Source organism: Penicillium pulvis (genome assembly GCF_028828015.1).
Source record: "Penicillium pulvis strain IBT 33274 chromosome Unknown contig_12_segment0_segment0, whole genome shotgun sequence".
Classification (NCBI taxonomy): Eukaryota; Fungi; Ascomycota; class Eurotiomycetes; order Eurotiales; family Aspergillaceae; genus Penicillium; species Penicillium pulvis.
The window spans coordinates 307,085-321,693 of NW_026643072.1; the positions used below are offsets into that span (position 1 = coordinate 307,085).

Genomic DNA, 14,609 nt, shown 5'->3' on the forward strand with positions numbered 1-14,609 from the left:
AAGTTAGACAAAAATAACCTAGGCATAAGGCTATAGTAATTAACCATATAGTGTACGTATAAAGCAAAAGGATACGTAATTTCTAGATTAAATCTCTTAGGTATTATTAATAGAACATGTAGTATCAATAGGAAAGATAATAGAACGAGAGACATGCCCTTAATATCAATGAATTGTGCTAATAGTATAGACTACTTTTGCATTTTTATAATAAAAACCAACAAGAAACAGAAAATAGCTTTACTATCACTACTACTACTACTACTACTACTACTATTATCATTAGAAGTATATTCCTAAGATCATTTTCATAAGGAAAATTAAGTAAGATTCTATTCAGCAAGGGTATATTCAAGGAGCACCCTTTTTGTGACAATTAAGCAATATTCGTAGTGTCCAAGGAATATCTTGATCATTTCTCTTAGCATATTATGAGTTGTTTTCGTGGAAACTTAATCCCCTTGAAAGCGCTCTTGTGTTATGGTGAAATTAGTGAAGGTATCTACGGATTTTTGACATTTTATATACCGCAATAAGAATAAACAAATCAATTGTAATAAAACGAACCAAGTTGGATTTGAGGCAATAAGATCAACTATTAGATAATTCGTAGTTCACTATAACTATCTTACCATGAGAAAGAACATGAGAAACATTTAGTAATAACAGCCAATCACGTTAATTGCCATTCGCCTTACCCGCGCCTCGGCTGACAGATCACTTTTCACCCGCAACTCCGACTCCGCCACCTGCGTTTCCTCTAAACATTCCAATTCTTCTCTCGAGGATTCTGTGGTCACACACAATCCCAACTCAAGAATCATGTCATTCTCCAACCTAGTCTCTGATCTCGCTTTCCGAGATTCCAACGCGGATGAGCGGGGTTCGCAGATTTCGCATGCTCAATCCCGCACCGCTCGTTCATACACGAGCACCACGGCCACGAGTGTCAGCATCTCCGGAGATATTTCCAGCCAGCTCCATGCTGGATACAGCCATCCCTTGACTCGATCATGGCAGGCAGAGAGGCAGTTGACCAAGGTCAGTCCTCAAGCTCCCTCTACCTCGATTATATTCAATCTCATCAAGATGTCTCTAGGAAATGCTTATTTACCCACTGTTCATCACTGACAACCCTGACGAAGAGACCCCAATTCCGTCTCTGCCTAACCAGTACCGTCGGGGCGTCAATCGTCTAATTCCTTTCCTGGCCCCTCTAGTCCGGAAAGGGCTTCGTTCGGTTATGCTCTTTGGTGTCCCCTTACATCCATCAGCCAAGGATGCCCTTGGAACGGCTGCGGACGATCCATCAGGCCCCGTTATCCAGGCCATACGGCTGCTGAGGTCTCGTCTTCCTCAACTTTATATCACAACAGATGTATGTCTCTGTGAATATACATCTCATGGCCACTGTGGAATCCTCCGGGAGGATGGGACACTGGATAACGCGCAATCCGTGGACCGCATCTCTGATGTGGCATTGGCCTACGCTGTCGCGGGCGCCCATTGCGTTGCCCCGTCTGATATGAATGACGGAAGAGTGCGTGGAATTAAACTCAAATTGATTGAAGCTGGCCTGGCCCATCGGGTGCTCTTGATGTCCTATAGTGCCAAGTTCAGCGGCTGTCTATATGGCCCCTTCCGTGACGCTGCCGGGTCATGTCCTTCGTTTGGCGATCGCCGCTGCTACCAACTTCCCCCAGGTGGTCGAGGCCTTGCCCGACGGGCGATCCAGCGTGACATGAACGAGGGCGCGGACATTATCATGGTTAAACCGGCCAGCAGCTACCTGGACATCATCCGTGACGCCAAAGACCTCGCCCAGGACCTTCCAGTGGCGGCATACCAGGTTAGTGGGGAATTTGCCATGATACATGCGGCCGCGAAGGCGGGCGTTTTCGACTTGAAAGCAATGGCCTTTGAGAGCACGGAAGGGATTCTTAGGGCCGGAGCGGGAATTGTGGTCAGCTATTTTGTCCCAGAATTCTTGGACTGGCTTTAAGGAGCTTCTTTCTCGCAAAGGACTTCCATTAAGCTTCAGTTTTCGCCATGTTATGCTCCAGGGCAGTGGAAGACTGGTCATGGCCCGATGTTCTCGGTAGACTTTGTGCACTGCCCGAAATCCTCTCTTCCCTCTCAAAACACAGATAGATACCCATTGCGACTTGTTTTCCTCCTTCTCGGTCCCAATCTTTCAGAAACCATTTGAGGGTGTACATCGTACCTCCTTTGTTTAGCACATCATGAATCTCCACACCAATATCTGATCATAACGTGAACAAGACTTCCATAATATATTCAAGAGCTTGTGGTAAGCTGACAATTCCCCAAAAAACAGAGAAATGCCTCTTTGGAAAAACTTAGGGGATTATATATGTACTGCATAACAATTCGCTTCGCTCCGTTTCCCCGAAATCCCCAGAGCGCCACGGAATCATGTACCTTGAAAAGAAGAAGAAGAAGAAGAAGAAGAAAAACAAAACCAAAAAGGCTAGAAAAGGATATAAAGAAAGGAAAAAGGAAAAAAGTCACAAGAAAGAGATGAAGATGTCCGGGAATCATTGACCATAAGAACCGTGGCTTGTAAACATCCCGACATCTCACATGTAATTTGGCTTGAAACCTTGAAAGCCATAAGGAACCACATCACTTCGAACGACCTCTCCAGGCGCAATATAAGCCCCTCGGCCAAGTGTCACGCCGGGATAGATAGTAGATCCAGCCCCAATGTAGCAGTCTTCCATGATCCGTACTCGGCGACCTTCATATCGACTCTGTGTGCCTTTCCGTTCCTGCATACTGGAATGTGCCATCGTGGTGAGAATGGTGACATTGGGTCCCACCCAGGTGTGGGCACCGACGAAAATAAAGCAGTCATCCACAAAAACACAGTCATGGGAGATCATTACGTCCTCTCCAATACTAAGGTAACCGTAGTGGCAGGTGAAGGGAGACTCCACTATTGCCCCCGGCCCAAGACTAGGGGTTGGACGACGCATGGTTGGGGTGGACATACCCGGAGAGCCCGGGGGCTTCAGGGTACAAGTGGGCTGAGCAGCCATTATCTCCTTAAGGAGGCGATTCTGTTCTTTGGAGCTGAGCCCGCTCAGAGGATTGCAAGCATTGTTGAATCGAGCGAGTGCGCGACGACATCGGTCTCTTTCCTCCACCAGCTGCACATCAAATGGGCGGTAGAGGTCACCTTTCATCATCTTGTCCATTTCAGTGTCGTCGCTGCTTGCCGTGCGACTGGACAACTGGTTTTCAATGCTTAGGGCCATTCGAGCTTGTACCTGGGGGCTATTTGTATCCATCGCCGTGGCGGGTACTGGCGGCGCCACAGCTCCTTGGAACAACAGAGGCATGTTCGCCTTGGGGGGCGGTCCATGCGATATTTCACGAATCGGAGGCACCGCGGGATAATCTGGCTTAGCTAGTGTATCCCGCGGGAGTTCATGAATGGATGGAACCTCTCGATAATCCCCCTTAGCGACGTGCTCGGATGGATACGCAGGCGCCGAGTGACCCGTATTGGGCCAAGGTCGTTTAGACCACGATGGGTGGTGACTGGAGCCCGTTTCGGTGGGGCTAGTGTTATATTGTGGAGCAGCTCGCTCGTCTTCCACCACAATTGGTCGCATCTTCCGTGAATCTACAATGTGCTCTGCCAACTGCCGGTCATGATGTGTTTCCGGTACATATTGGCCATTGATTTCGGGATACCCTTCTTTCGACTGCAAGGGAACCGGCGCCTTCGAGCTCGAGGGTTTCTGCCATGTGCTCCGCGAGGAGTACCCTTCACATAAAAAGCCGCCACGGAGGCAGTTGTTACCTAGTGCCATTGTTAGCATGAGGTTCTCCCAAACCGAGCTACTATGCCTAGCTGTCCTCCACAGGGATAATGTCGTGGGCATCAAGAAAACAAAACGTGAGAATGTTTATAATGAAAAATAAAATAAAAAAATCTCCTTACTACAAGAAGAAGGACGAGGAAAAGAGAAAGAGAGAAGGAGAGGAAGACAGGGAAGGATGACAGGGAATACTTACAAGCTGGATGCTGTTCATCACACTTCTTTTTTCTACGCCGGCATGTCATGCAGCCGGTCTTGGTCCGGTTGCTGAAGACCCGCTTGCGCTTGGGTGCCACCTGGACCGCCGTCGTCGGTCGCTCCGAGGAGTAGGCCGGCGATGAGGAGGATTGCACCGTAGGGGCAGGGGTGGACCGAGAGACGTTCACATTTCGGTGACTAGGGTCCTGTGAATGCGCCTCTCGTTGAAGCGCATCCGCCAGTTGAGCGTCGGAGGCATCCATCTGTTGGGCCCGTTGGGCTTGGCTCACCAACTGACTATCGTATTCAGGCCATGGCCCATTAGACGAGATCTGGGAAGATTCGTGGAGGTCTGATCGGCTGGGCCCATTGGGGCCCGATTCCATGTCCGAGACCGATCCCGGACCTGCGCCGTTGGAATTTGGGGGCGCACTGAATTCAATTGGATGGCCCGTGGAACTTCTGGCCGTCCCCCCTAGTTCTGATGGATGTCGCGACCCATGCTCCCGGGAGGAGGAGGTGGATCTTTTGCGCTTATGGGTTTGAGTCGATGTCTCCGGCGATGATCGTTGCGACCCGTGGTCCTCCGGACTATGTTCTTGCTCCGGGATTTCTGGTCTAGATCTCTCCTGAACACCTGACCCCGAAGGCGCTCTCTCCCTCGGCGGGACGGAGCTTCCCATCTTGGCGGAGATGGATGAGTCCTTCCCATTGACTGCAGTAAAGCGGGATGGACTGTGCTCGGTTCCTGCTTCTACTCCAGAATCGTGGCTGCTCATGACTGGGGCCGTAGCGATGGCCGTCATTTCCCCCCCCTCCTTCTGTTCTAGAGCTTCAACAGAGAGGTAACGTTGCGTTGTCTGTTGTGTTGTGCTTTTTACTTTGCCCTGTCAATGCTATGCGCTGGACCACGGTCTCACCCGCAGACGCGCGCCGGGAAGTTGCCGAGAAGAAACACGGGGGTGTTCTGAATCCCCGCGCTTGTCAATTCTTCTCTTGACTTGCTCTCTCTCTCTCTCTCTCTCTCTCTCTCTCTCTCTCTCTCTATTTCTTGGAGAGTGTTCAGATCTCGGTTTGAGTTCTCTTAATTATTCAGATAGATCGCGGCAACCTCGTCTGGGGTGGGGCGTGGGAGATGTGGGCTGGTTTCCGTGCGGCCCCCAGGACCAGGCGCGCTTTACCGGGGATGGAAGATTCCAAGAGGATCGAGCCCAGCCGTTCTCCAAGAGATTAAAGACGAAAACGAATATTCGTGGAAGAGCAAAGGGGAACTAGATGGAGAAAGAGGGGAAGATAGAAGGGGGGAAGGGAAAAGGAAAAGGAATATATGAGAGAAAGAGAAGAAAGAAAAGGAAGAGGGGCTAAAAATAATAGCAATGGTTTAAAGAGACTACTTTACTACAAGTATAAGAGCGAGAGAGGACTAATAGAACCTTTTTCCCTTTTCCCCTCTCATCTGTCCATTCCCTCTTCCCTTTCCCTTTCTCCCATCCTTTTTCTCTTTATTATTTCTCTCTTCACACATGATCCCCAATGGCCCCCAATCGAATCTCACCCGTAAAAAAAGGACGGGGGAAAAGAGAAATGGAAAGGAAAGGGAAGTTGGCGCGCGATCGGCAAGGACGGCGTCACATACTCTACCAATCGGAAGGCGTAGGCGCCATAGGAAGGTGAGGTGTGCGCGGGTCTGAGACACCATCATTTCCCAAACGACCGGAGCGACAATGGCGCGCGTTCCCAGGCGCCCCGTGTCCTGGTGGGGCGCGCAAGTTTTGGGCGGCTTTGGGTGGTCTGGAGCGGGCGCGATACCACATTCGCCGTTGGCGCCGCGTGGGCGCATTGGGCGGTTATGCATCGCTTATCAGCTGGTCACCACGCGCTGCACTTGGTCTCCGTAGTCACATCTTAGTGTCTTTCCCCTCTTTTTTCTTTTTCTTTTCTTTTTTTCTGTTTCTTTGTTTCCCCCCTTTTCTGTTTCCCTTGAAAAAAGATGGTGCATGAGCTTGATGATTTTTGGTTGGATTATATTATGTCATATTATATGGGATAATATAATTGGTGCCACCAATAACAACATCCCAGGTTATGATAATGTAACTCTTCGTTCTCTCTAGTGGAAACTCTCTTTCCCCCCCGGTCCAACACCCAAGAGGGGGCTATGCCTATGACTTTCCCCCCCCCCCCAAACGTTTCTGTTCTTATTCTCTAAATCTAATCTTACATCAAACTTGGGGTACTTTCACCAACTAAGCTTAAAATCTAGAATTGAGCCTGAAATAAAGAGTAAAATAATTAGTAAGGTAGATGTTTGCCTTCGCTGCTTTTGAAATCATCATAACCTACTGTAAGAAGATTGTAGTTATAGATCTATGCTCTCCATATATTTCCTCTTCTCTCTTTTTATCCCCTACATTCTGTCTTCTCACTATTCCTTAACTTATTCTTCGTTATATTTTTTTTTATTGTCTTCTACTCCAGTTCTCTCTCCCTGTTCATAAACATCGTCATCCAATACAGAACCATGGGAAGCGCCCGGGAGAGCTCGGATGACTAAGATCCCGAGTTCCCCTTCCAAAAGACGAAGAAACGACGCGCTTCACCGCCAGTGTTGATAAGTGTTGTCTTTTCTATCCCACAATAATTTGCCTCAGCTACTGGGAGTCCCCGCCGATCACTTCTGCGAAAGCTTAGGTGATCTCCTTTGTGTATGAGAGAGAGCACAATCTGCTGACTCTCCAAGCCCCTCCAAGAGTTCATCTTTGCTACCCCACCAGTCCTCTCCCCTCTCTCTCTCTCCCCTACTCCCTACCTAATATCTTACCCCCCCCCCCTCTCTTTTTTCCCATCCTTTCCCTCTCTACCCTCAGCGGTGACGTGGGCTTAAAGGTCCCTGTCAATTACTCCTTTGGAGACCTCCGTTGATCCTCCCTTTTTTTTTTCGTTGGGGAGGGATTGCCGTGACGTGACGCCTTCGTGATCCCGGCGACTGCGCCAGTATTTGCGGCGGGATGTCTGTTTCTGTACAAGAGCTGGACAGCACAGTCCGCGCCTTCTTTGAAGGCAAGGGCGATGTGGTAAGTCCCGGGCTTGTTGGAATCGGAAAGATTGAAGACTGACGATGCGCAGCAAAAACAAGCTCAGCAGACCCTCACTGAAGTAAGCATGCCTTATCAACGACGCGATTTCTTGCTCAATTCTTACAAGCCGATCTAGTTCAAGCAAAATCCCGATGCTTGGGTAACTGTTGGCAACATCCTACAAGAAGCTTCCTATCCCCAGACCAAATGTGCGTGTTTTTTCTACTGCAGCTCGGATCGCGATGTACCCTAACCTTATCATCAGATATCGCTCTTCAGGTCCTTGACGATGTGATCATGACGCGATGGAAGGTCCTGCCGAGAGACCAGTGCCAAGGTAAGCATCAGACGCATCCCATTTATTTCCCTCCGAGGTCTTCTCTGTTGTTTTGGGATGGCACTCACTAATGGGTTTCTTGGTTTGCCTTCTCAGGGATTCGGAATTTCATCGTCAATTTCATCATCGAAAACTCTGGCTCTGAGGAGAAGCTTCGGACCGAAAAGGCCTTCGTGAATAAACTAAACCTCGTCCTGGTCTCGATCCTGAAGCAGGAATGGCCTCACAACTGGCCGACCTTCATCAACGAAATCATCTCTTCCTGCCATTCCAGTCTCTCCATCTGCGAAAACAACATGGCCATTCTGCGCCTGTTATCCGAGGAAGTTTTTGATTTCTCACAAGATCAGATGACCTCGGTCAAGGCTCGAAACTTGAAGACCTCCATGACCCAGGAATTTGCCTCCATCTTCCAACTTTGCTCCGAGGTCCTCAACACCGCTAACCAACCGAGTCTGGTCAAGGCGACCCTGGAAACACTCCTGCGCTTCTTGAATTGGATCCCTCTGGGATACATCTTTGAAACCCCCATCATCAACACCCTCCTGACGCGATTTTTGGGAACCCCCGAATTCCGAAATGTCACTCTCAAGTGTCTCACCGAAATCGGCGGCCTGCAAATTGGCGCTCCGTACAACTATGATGAGAGGCTGGTTCATATGTTTACTGAGACTTTGACGACTGTCTCCACCGTGATCCCCCTCTCGATGGATCTAAAGGAGACATACGCGCAAAGCAACGGCAGGGATCAGGAGTTTGTCTCGAATCTGGCACTCTTCCTGTCCAGCTTTTTCAGCGCCCACCTGGACGTATGTAGACCAATTGACCGCCCCGTCCCATTTCCCGCGCCCCCTCTGCAAATCTTGCTCAGTACTAACGCTATTGCCCTTTTTTGATAGCTGATTGAGAAGCTACCCAACCAAGACTATCTCACACACGCCCATTTCTACCTGATTCGCGTCAGCCAGATCGACGACCGGGAGGTGTTCAAGATTTGCTTGGATTACTGGACTCGACTGGTGCAAGAACTTTATGAGGAGATGCAACAACTCCCCATCACCGATATCAATCCGCTCGTGACGATGGGTGTAAGTGGGTTGGCGAACGGCGGAGCGCCTCACCCCAGTACTCTGGCCAACTACCCTCTCCGCAAGCACAAGTACGAAACCGTACTCTCGAACCTTCGCACGGTTATGATCGAGAAGATGGTCCGCCCCGAGGAGGTGCTAATCGTCGAGAATGACGAGGGAGAGATTGTACGTGAATTCGTCAAGGAGAGTGATACAATCCAGCTTTACAAAACCATCCGAGAGTGCTTGGTCTATCTCACACATTTGGATGTGGTGGATACCGAGACCATTATGATTGAGAAACTGGCGAAGCAAGTTGACGGAACTGAATGGTCCTGGGTGAATTGCAATACCTTGTGCTGGGCAATTGGATCAATCTCCGGAGCCATGAACGAGGAAACGGAGAAGCGGTTCCTGGTCACTGTCATCAAAGACCTTTTAGGTCTAACGGAGCAAAAGCGCGGAAAGGACAACAAAGCCGTGGTGGCGAGTAATATTATGTACATTGTGGGCCAATACCCCCGATTCTTGAAAGCCCACTGGAAGTTCCTGAAGACCGTGGTGAACAAGCTTTTTGAGTTCATGCATGAAACACACGAAGGTGTCCAGGACATGGCTTGTGATACATTCATCAAGATCGCCAACAAGTGCCGACGACACTTTGTGGCCCTGCAACCCGGGGAGAATGAGCCTTTCATCGAGGAAATTGTCCGGAACATGAGAAAAATCACCATGGATCTTTCTCCTCAGCAGATCCACACATTCTATGAAGCATGTGGCTATATGATCTCTGCACAAGGCCAGAAGGGCCTTCAGGATCGCTTGACTGAAAATCTGATGGCCTTGCCCAATTCGGCCTGGGACCAGATAATTGCGGAAGCCAACCAAAATGCTGCGATTCTCCAGGATGCCAACACCATCAAAATCATTGGCAACATTATGAAGACCAACGTTGCAGCTTGCTCATCTATTGGAACCTACTTTTATTCCCAGATTGGCCGCATCTTCCACGATATGTTGAACATGTACCGCGCCTCCAGTCAATTGATCAACGATGCGGTGGCCAGTGACGGTTTGTCTTTTCTAACCTTCATCATCGTTCAATTCACCAGTATGCTAACGTTGCCATAGGACAAATCGCTCCCAAAACACCTAAAGTTCGCGGACTTCGCACCATCAAAAAGGAGATTTTGAAGCTCATTGATACCTATGTCGAGAAGTCGGATGATCTCGAAATGGTCAATGCAAGCATGGTGCCGCCCCTTCTTGAGGCAGTTCTAATTGATTATCACCGCAACGTCCCGGATGCACGTGAAGCAGAGGTCTTGAACGTCATGACAACTATTATCCACAAGCTTCATGTACGTGATCATCGTTCCATATTGTTCATGTGCCCCCGTCTTTCCCCAAAGGTCGGGAATTCTTGTTGCATACAGCTAACCTATTCTTGCCACCTAGAACCTGATGGAAGACAAAATTCCCGCCATCATGGACAGCGTGTTTACCTGTACATTGGAAATGATCAACAAGGACTTCCATGAGTATCCTGAACATCGTGTTCAGTTCTTCAAGTTGCTCCAGGCGATCAATCTATATTGCTTCCAGGCATTACTCAAGCTTGATGGCCCTCAGTTCAAGTTTGTCATTGATTCCTGCATGTGGGCATCGAAGCATGATAACAGGGAGGTCGAGAACACGGGTCTCACCATGTGCCTGGAATTGATGAACAATATGGCCGAAACTGACGTACAGACTGCAAGCATTTTCTTCCGTCAATTCTACATACCCATTCTTCAGGATGTTTTCTTCGTTCTGACCGACAGCGACCATAAGGCTGGTACGTATTTTCTCTCTGTGTCGAAAGCTTTATCCCCTCCCTCATTGCGCAATACTAATCTTTGGTCCTCTGCAGGCTTCAAATCCCAAGCTATGCTTTTGTCCCGCATGTTCTACTTTATCGAATCTCAAAAGATCTCTGAGCCCATCTACACTCCTGACCAGGCTCCTGCCGGCACTTCGAACAAGGATTTCCTGCAGCAGTATGTCGCCAATTTGCTGCAGAATGCATTTAAGAATTTGCAAGAGTACGTCCCTCATTCCTCGGATTTGCTTGAAACGGGTAGCAGTCAAGCCATGGATACTAACTGTAAGCAGAGTGCAAATACAGCAATTTGTGATCGGGCTTTTCGCCTACACCGAAGACCTGAACAAGTTCAAGACTCACCTGCGTGACTTCCTCATCTCGTTGAAGGAGTTCTCTGACGATAATGCCGAACTCTATGCTGAAGAACGGGAACAGGCTGTCCGGGATGCACAGACTGCCGAGAGGAGTCGTGCAATGAAGGTAGGAGGCTTGCTGAAGCCATCGGAGATGGATCAAGAAGACGAACTGTGACTGGATCAAGAATTACGGTCGGAGATCCCCCATTACGTGCCAAGTAGCTCCTCTGAAGGGACGGGGAACCCGACGTCGATATCAAGGAATGACGGCCTCGATGGCTGGTCTCTCTACGAGCTCTAGACCATAGCACCAGCCTGTATTTTGCTGGAGTCGGGAAGGAGCATACATCATAGACCTCACCTTGCTTTCTTGAATCATTTTTGCTGCGGTGAGCTCCACCATGCGACGATGAACCCGTTGATCCTCTTTTGCACGCCTTTTGCCAAGGGTGGTCTTGTTTGATATCTGTTAAAGAAGAAGAAGATAGCTTTTCTCTCTGGTTTATTGACAAAAAAAATTAACATCCTCCGTTGAGGAAAAATTTTCAGAATTGAATAAATCATTTTGCTTTGATGTACCAGAAATCAGTGTAGAGTCAAGCTAGCCCAGCTTATCGATCTGACCGTCATATTATACGGGCGGTGAGAGATCTTTATCGGCTACATCACTTATCGAGGTTGACCTCAACCACCAAAAAAAAAAGTTATCTTCCTTCTTCTACACGTATCTCTTTGCTTGGAGTGCATTCGTCTCAGTCATGTCTCAAACCCGTCAGCCAAGAAATTCACGACACCAGACAGCTATCCAAACATCTCAAGACCTGTCCGTTCCGGGGACCCTTCGGTTGCGGGGCGAGGATGCTCCCAGTGTCACCCCCGAGCCATCCTCCTCTAGACGCATCAGATGGAGTGAAGATGTTGTAGACAATGAGGGCATGGGGAAGAAGAGCTCCAAGGGTGAATCTCTCTCTGTTCTTCTTCTTTGTCCATTGCAAGAATAAAATTGACCCTCGCGCAGTATGCTGTATCTACCATAAAGCTCGACCGGTGGGCGAGAGTAGCTCCGAATCCGAGTCTTCCAGCTCGTCCGATTCAGACAGTGAAAGCGAGACCGACTGCCGCGGAACTAGGCCAAACCATCACCACTCGCATCCCCGAGGACGCGGACCAGCAGGGGAGGGTTCATCGAATCAGCCACAAGCCCAGGCTTCAGATGCTTGCACACAACATCAACATCGCCATCGCCAATCCAAACCCAAGAGGAAGCCAAGTCCTAATGCGTATGAGAAGATGCCCAGATCATCGAAGAATTCATCGCGAGGAACATGATCTAGTAACACCCCGGCGAAGTAACCCGATCCTAGGGTCTTTGAAGCGCAGACTTTTTGCGCTTGTGGTCAAAGATAGGAGGTGTGCAACATGTGATATCTTCGAAGCCGATATAAAAATCTGCACTCATCATGACCGCGCAATGATGCGACCTTGAGGAAAAGGGGTTCCACGAGGTCCAAGGTCACATCATATGGTGCGGGTACTATCTACTGATATGCGACCCACCTGCGGGGTGTAATGGAGGCGGGCTCTCTTAGGATCAATAGCTATTGAGGTATGTGTGTAGCTAGTTTTTCTTGTCCAAGACTTTAGGGTCCATCAGCTTAGCACAAAGACAACAAAACCTGTCAATTCAGAAGTTTCAAACGCCACTGGGTATCTGTATCATGACTGCACCAAGCACAGCTGAGAAAAAGAACAAGATTAAATACACGATTAAGAAAAAACCGAATGTCAAGCCATGCATTCCACGACCTTTTACACCATCATACTCTTCCTTCTGGCCGCCACACGAGTCTCTCGGCGGTAGCCGGCATCCATGGCTGAACTCTTCCAGGCAAGGTCATCATGTTCCGACCCATCTGTCGGCGTGAAAGATGAACTTGTACTAGGAGGAGATTTTTTCCACACGGGAGATGGTGACCCCCCAGTCCCGGAGATATTCCTCGGTGGCGATGTGGCACGAGTGGTGGTTTTTGGGTTAGACGAGTGCCTCCGTGATTGCCTCCGTTGGGACACGGTTTCCAATAATTGGTGTGATGTTTCGTCTCTAGTGACCAGATGAGCGGCATTTAGGTTTACCGGAATTCTGTTCAGCTGTGGACATGGGCTGATCGCCGGCTCTTCTGCGTGAGGCATACCACCTGCCTCATCCAAGCTCTGCGGGTCCAGCAGGAAGCTTGAGGATCGGCGAGATCCATTCTGTCCCACAGCATCAATCAGTTCTTTGGTTGGGCGACGCATTTTATCCCGCAGGTTGGGCTCTGCGTAGCTGACCACTGCCCCCCGGCGTCGGGATGATCGGGACGTCGCTGCCACATCCGCACCACTAGCCATGATATCAGACTGGACGATTGGAGAATCCTTGAGCGGTATAAGAGTCGGGTGCTCAGATTGGACTGGGGGTTGAGAATGTCTCTCTTTTTGGTCAGAAGTTGGACGAGGTCGACGTGCCGCCTGACTCAAGCTACGGCCTCTAGGTTTCTCGAGCTGCTTTGGTTTCTGGGGTGACACGGTATTTTCATTACCGACCATCGGCAGCGAAAGCTTCTTATCCGGATGCAACGATGCCCGAGCTTTGTTGGGCGAGCTTAAGCTGGCATTTGCACTCTCTGGTGGTTGGTTGTCAGTACACAGCACATGTTATAAAATTGGTGATATTGGAAGTGGGTTTCTTACTGGGTTCAAGAACTTTTCGTTTCATGGTTCCAGTGGCCGATCCTCGTTTAATGCTCACGGGGGTCTTGGTAGGTGATGTATCCTGGTGCATTAACTGCAAAAAGTCGGTATGCCTGTGAGGACTCTGGCTCGGTCGGCTGAATTGGAACTCGTCGCAGTCTGGAAGTCCCTCTCCATCCGACAGGGCTCCATCCTCGTCGGGGCTAAATTTACGTTTAGATCCTGACTTCGTCGGCCGGGTGGTGTTGATGCCAGGAGCGTTCTGTTCCTGTGGGGTGAAACCTCTCTTTTCGGAGGTCGGCGGTTCTGTCACCTTTTTCTTCTTGCGTGTCTCGAGCGTGGGTGGGAGGTATTGATCGGGCATTGGGGGGTGATCCAGTTGGCCCTCTGGCAGGAATTTGTGGAGCGTTATACTAGGAGATGGACTTTCCACCGTGACGGACTGTTGTGTTAGATCAACCTCCAACACAGGCTGAGCAGGGCTCGAATCCGCCTGCACGAGATTCTGGATTTCTTGTGCTCTACATAGATTAGCGATGACTTAGATATGACCTGAGAGCAAGGGAACATACCCTAAAGTTTTCCGAGGGTAGCATTTATCTTCCAGAATGGCAGGTAGCCTTCCATCCTCCCCGGTATAATCCAGGTCCATAGCTTGCGGTCGCGACTCGGCCGCTTTCGGGCGATTTGGGCCCGATTTTTCCAGCTTGCTAGACTTGCGAGGAAGCATGCCCAGGTCAGATGCAAGGTCATTCAGTTCTGCTATTTTGGCGTCTAGTCGGGACTTGATCTCATAAACCCCAGCATGGAGCATTTTCGCCGCCTCCAACCTTTCGGTCTCTTGAGTAACGTTAATCACCTGCTGTCGTAGAGAGACGTTTTCTGCAAGTAAATGGGCAACTTCCGACTCCAGACTTCGAATCCGAAGGGATTGCATTGAGTTGACCCGCGCGATCTCCTTATTTTGTCGCACAAATCTTCGCTTGACTAGGGAGGATCACCGCGTTAGCAAGGAGCATGAATTAATGTCTCTTTCTACTTACGAGCTTCGATCGACTCGGGGGGAGCCGTGTAATCATTGAGCCGAGCCATGGTGGTCTATGGCCACCAGGGTTGGGAGAGGAGG

The 14,609-nt window shown here is 49.5% G+C and overlaps 5 protein-coding genes across 5 annotated transcripts; 3 read left to right on the forward strand and 2 right to left on the reverse strand.

The window, feature by feature from the left end:
- Window positions 1–822: 822 nt before the first annotated feature.
- N7503_001337 (porphobilinogen synthase HEM2) lies at window positions 823–2,002 on the forward strand (the record flags this gene model as incomplete). The annotated part of the gene is made up of 2 exons (XM_057060884.1): window positions 823–1,041; window positions 1,100–2,002. 2 exons carry the CDS (start codon window positions 823–825, stop codon window positions 2,000–2,002), a joined length of 1,122 nt encoding a protein of 373 aa, XP_056924846.1.
- A 598-nt stretch (window positions 2,003–2,600) lies between these two features.
- On the reverse strand, window positions 2,601–4,828 carry N7503_001338 (uncharacterized protein; the record flags this gene model as incomplete). The annotated part of the gene is made up of 2 exons (XM_057060885.1): window positions 2,601–3,832; window positions 4,048–4,828. The coding sequence occupies 2 exons, from the start codon at window positions 4,826–4,828 to the stop codon at window positions 2,601–2,603; spliced, it is 2,013 nt and encodes a 670-aa protein (XP_056924847.1).
- Window positions 4,829–7,057: 2,229 nt separating this feature from the next.
- On the forward strand, window positions 7,058–10,928 carry N7503_001339 (exportin CRM1; the record flags this gene model as incomplete). The annotated part of the gene is made up of 10 exons (XM_057060886.1): window positions 7,058–7,123; window positions 7,176–7,205; window positions 7,263–7,335; window positions 7,392–7,463; window positions 7,560–8,272; window positions 8,363–9,605; window positions 9,665–9,894; window positions 9,992–10,370; window positions 10,446–10,617; window positions 10,688–10,928. The coding sequence occupies 10 exons, from the start codon at window positions 7,058–7,060 to the stop codon at window positions 10,926–10,928; spliced, it is 3,219 nt and encodes a 1,072-aa protein (XP_056924848.1).
- A 583-nt stretch (window positions 10,929–11,511) lies between these two features.
- On the forward strand, window positions 11,512–12,082 carry N7503_001340 (PPP1R11/YPI1 family protein; the record flags this gene model as incomplete). The annotated part of the gene is made up of 2 exons (XM_057060887.1): window positions 11,512–11,710; window positions 11,772–12,082. The coding sequence occupies 2 exons, from the start codon at window positions 11,512–11,514 to the stop codon at window positions 12,080–12,082; spliced, it is 510 nt and encodes a 169-aa protein (XP_056924849.1).
- Window positions 12,083–12,562: 480 nt separating this feature from the next.
- On the reverse strand, window positions 12,563–14,575 carry N7503_001341 (shugoshin family protein; the record flags this gene model as incomplete). The annotated part of the gene is made up of 4 exons (XM_057060888.1): window positions 12,563–13,416; window positions 13,484–14,004; window positions 14,056–14,470; window positions 14,527–14,575. The coding sequence occupies 4 exons, from the start codon at window positions 14,573–14,575 to the stop codon at window positions 12,563–12,565; spliced, it is 1,839 nt and encodes a 612-aa protein (XP_056924850.1).
- Window positions 14,576–14,609: the final 34 nt, after the last annotated feature.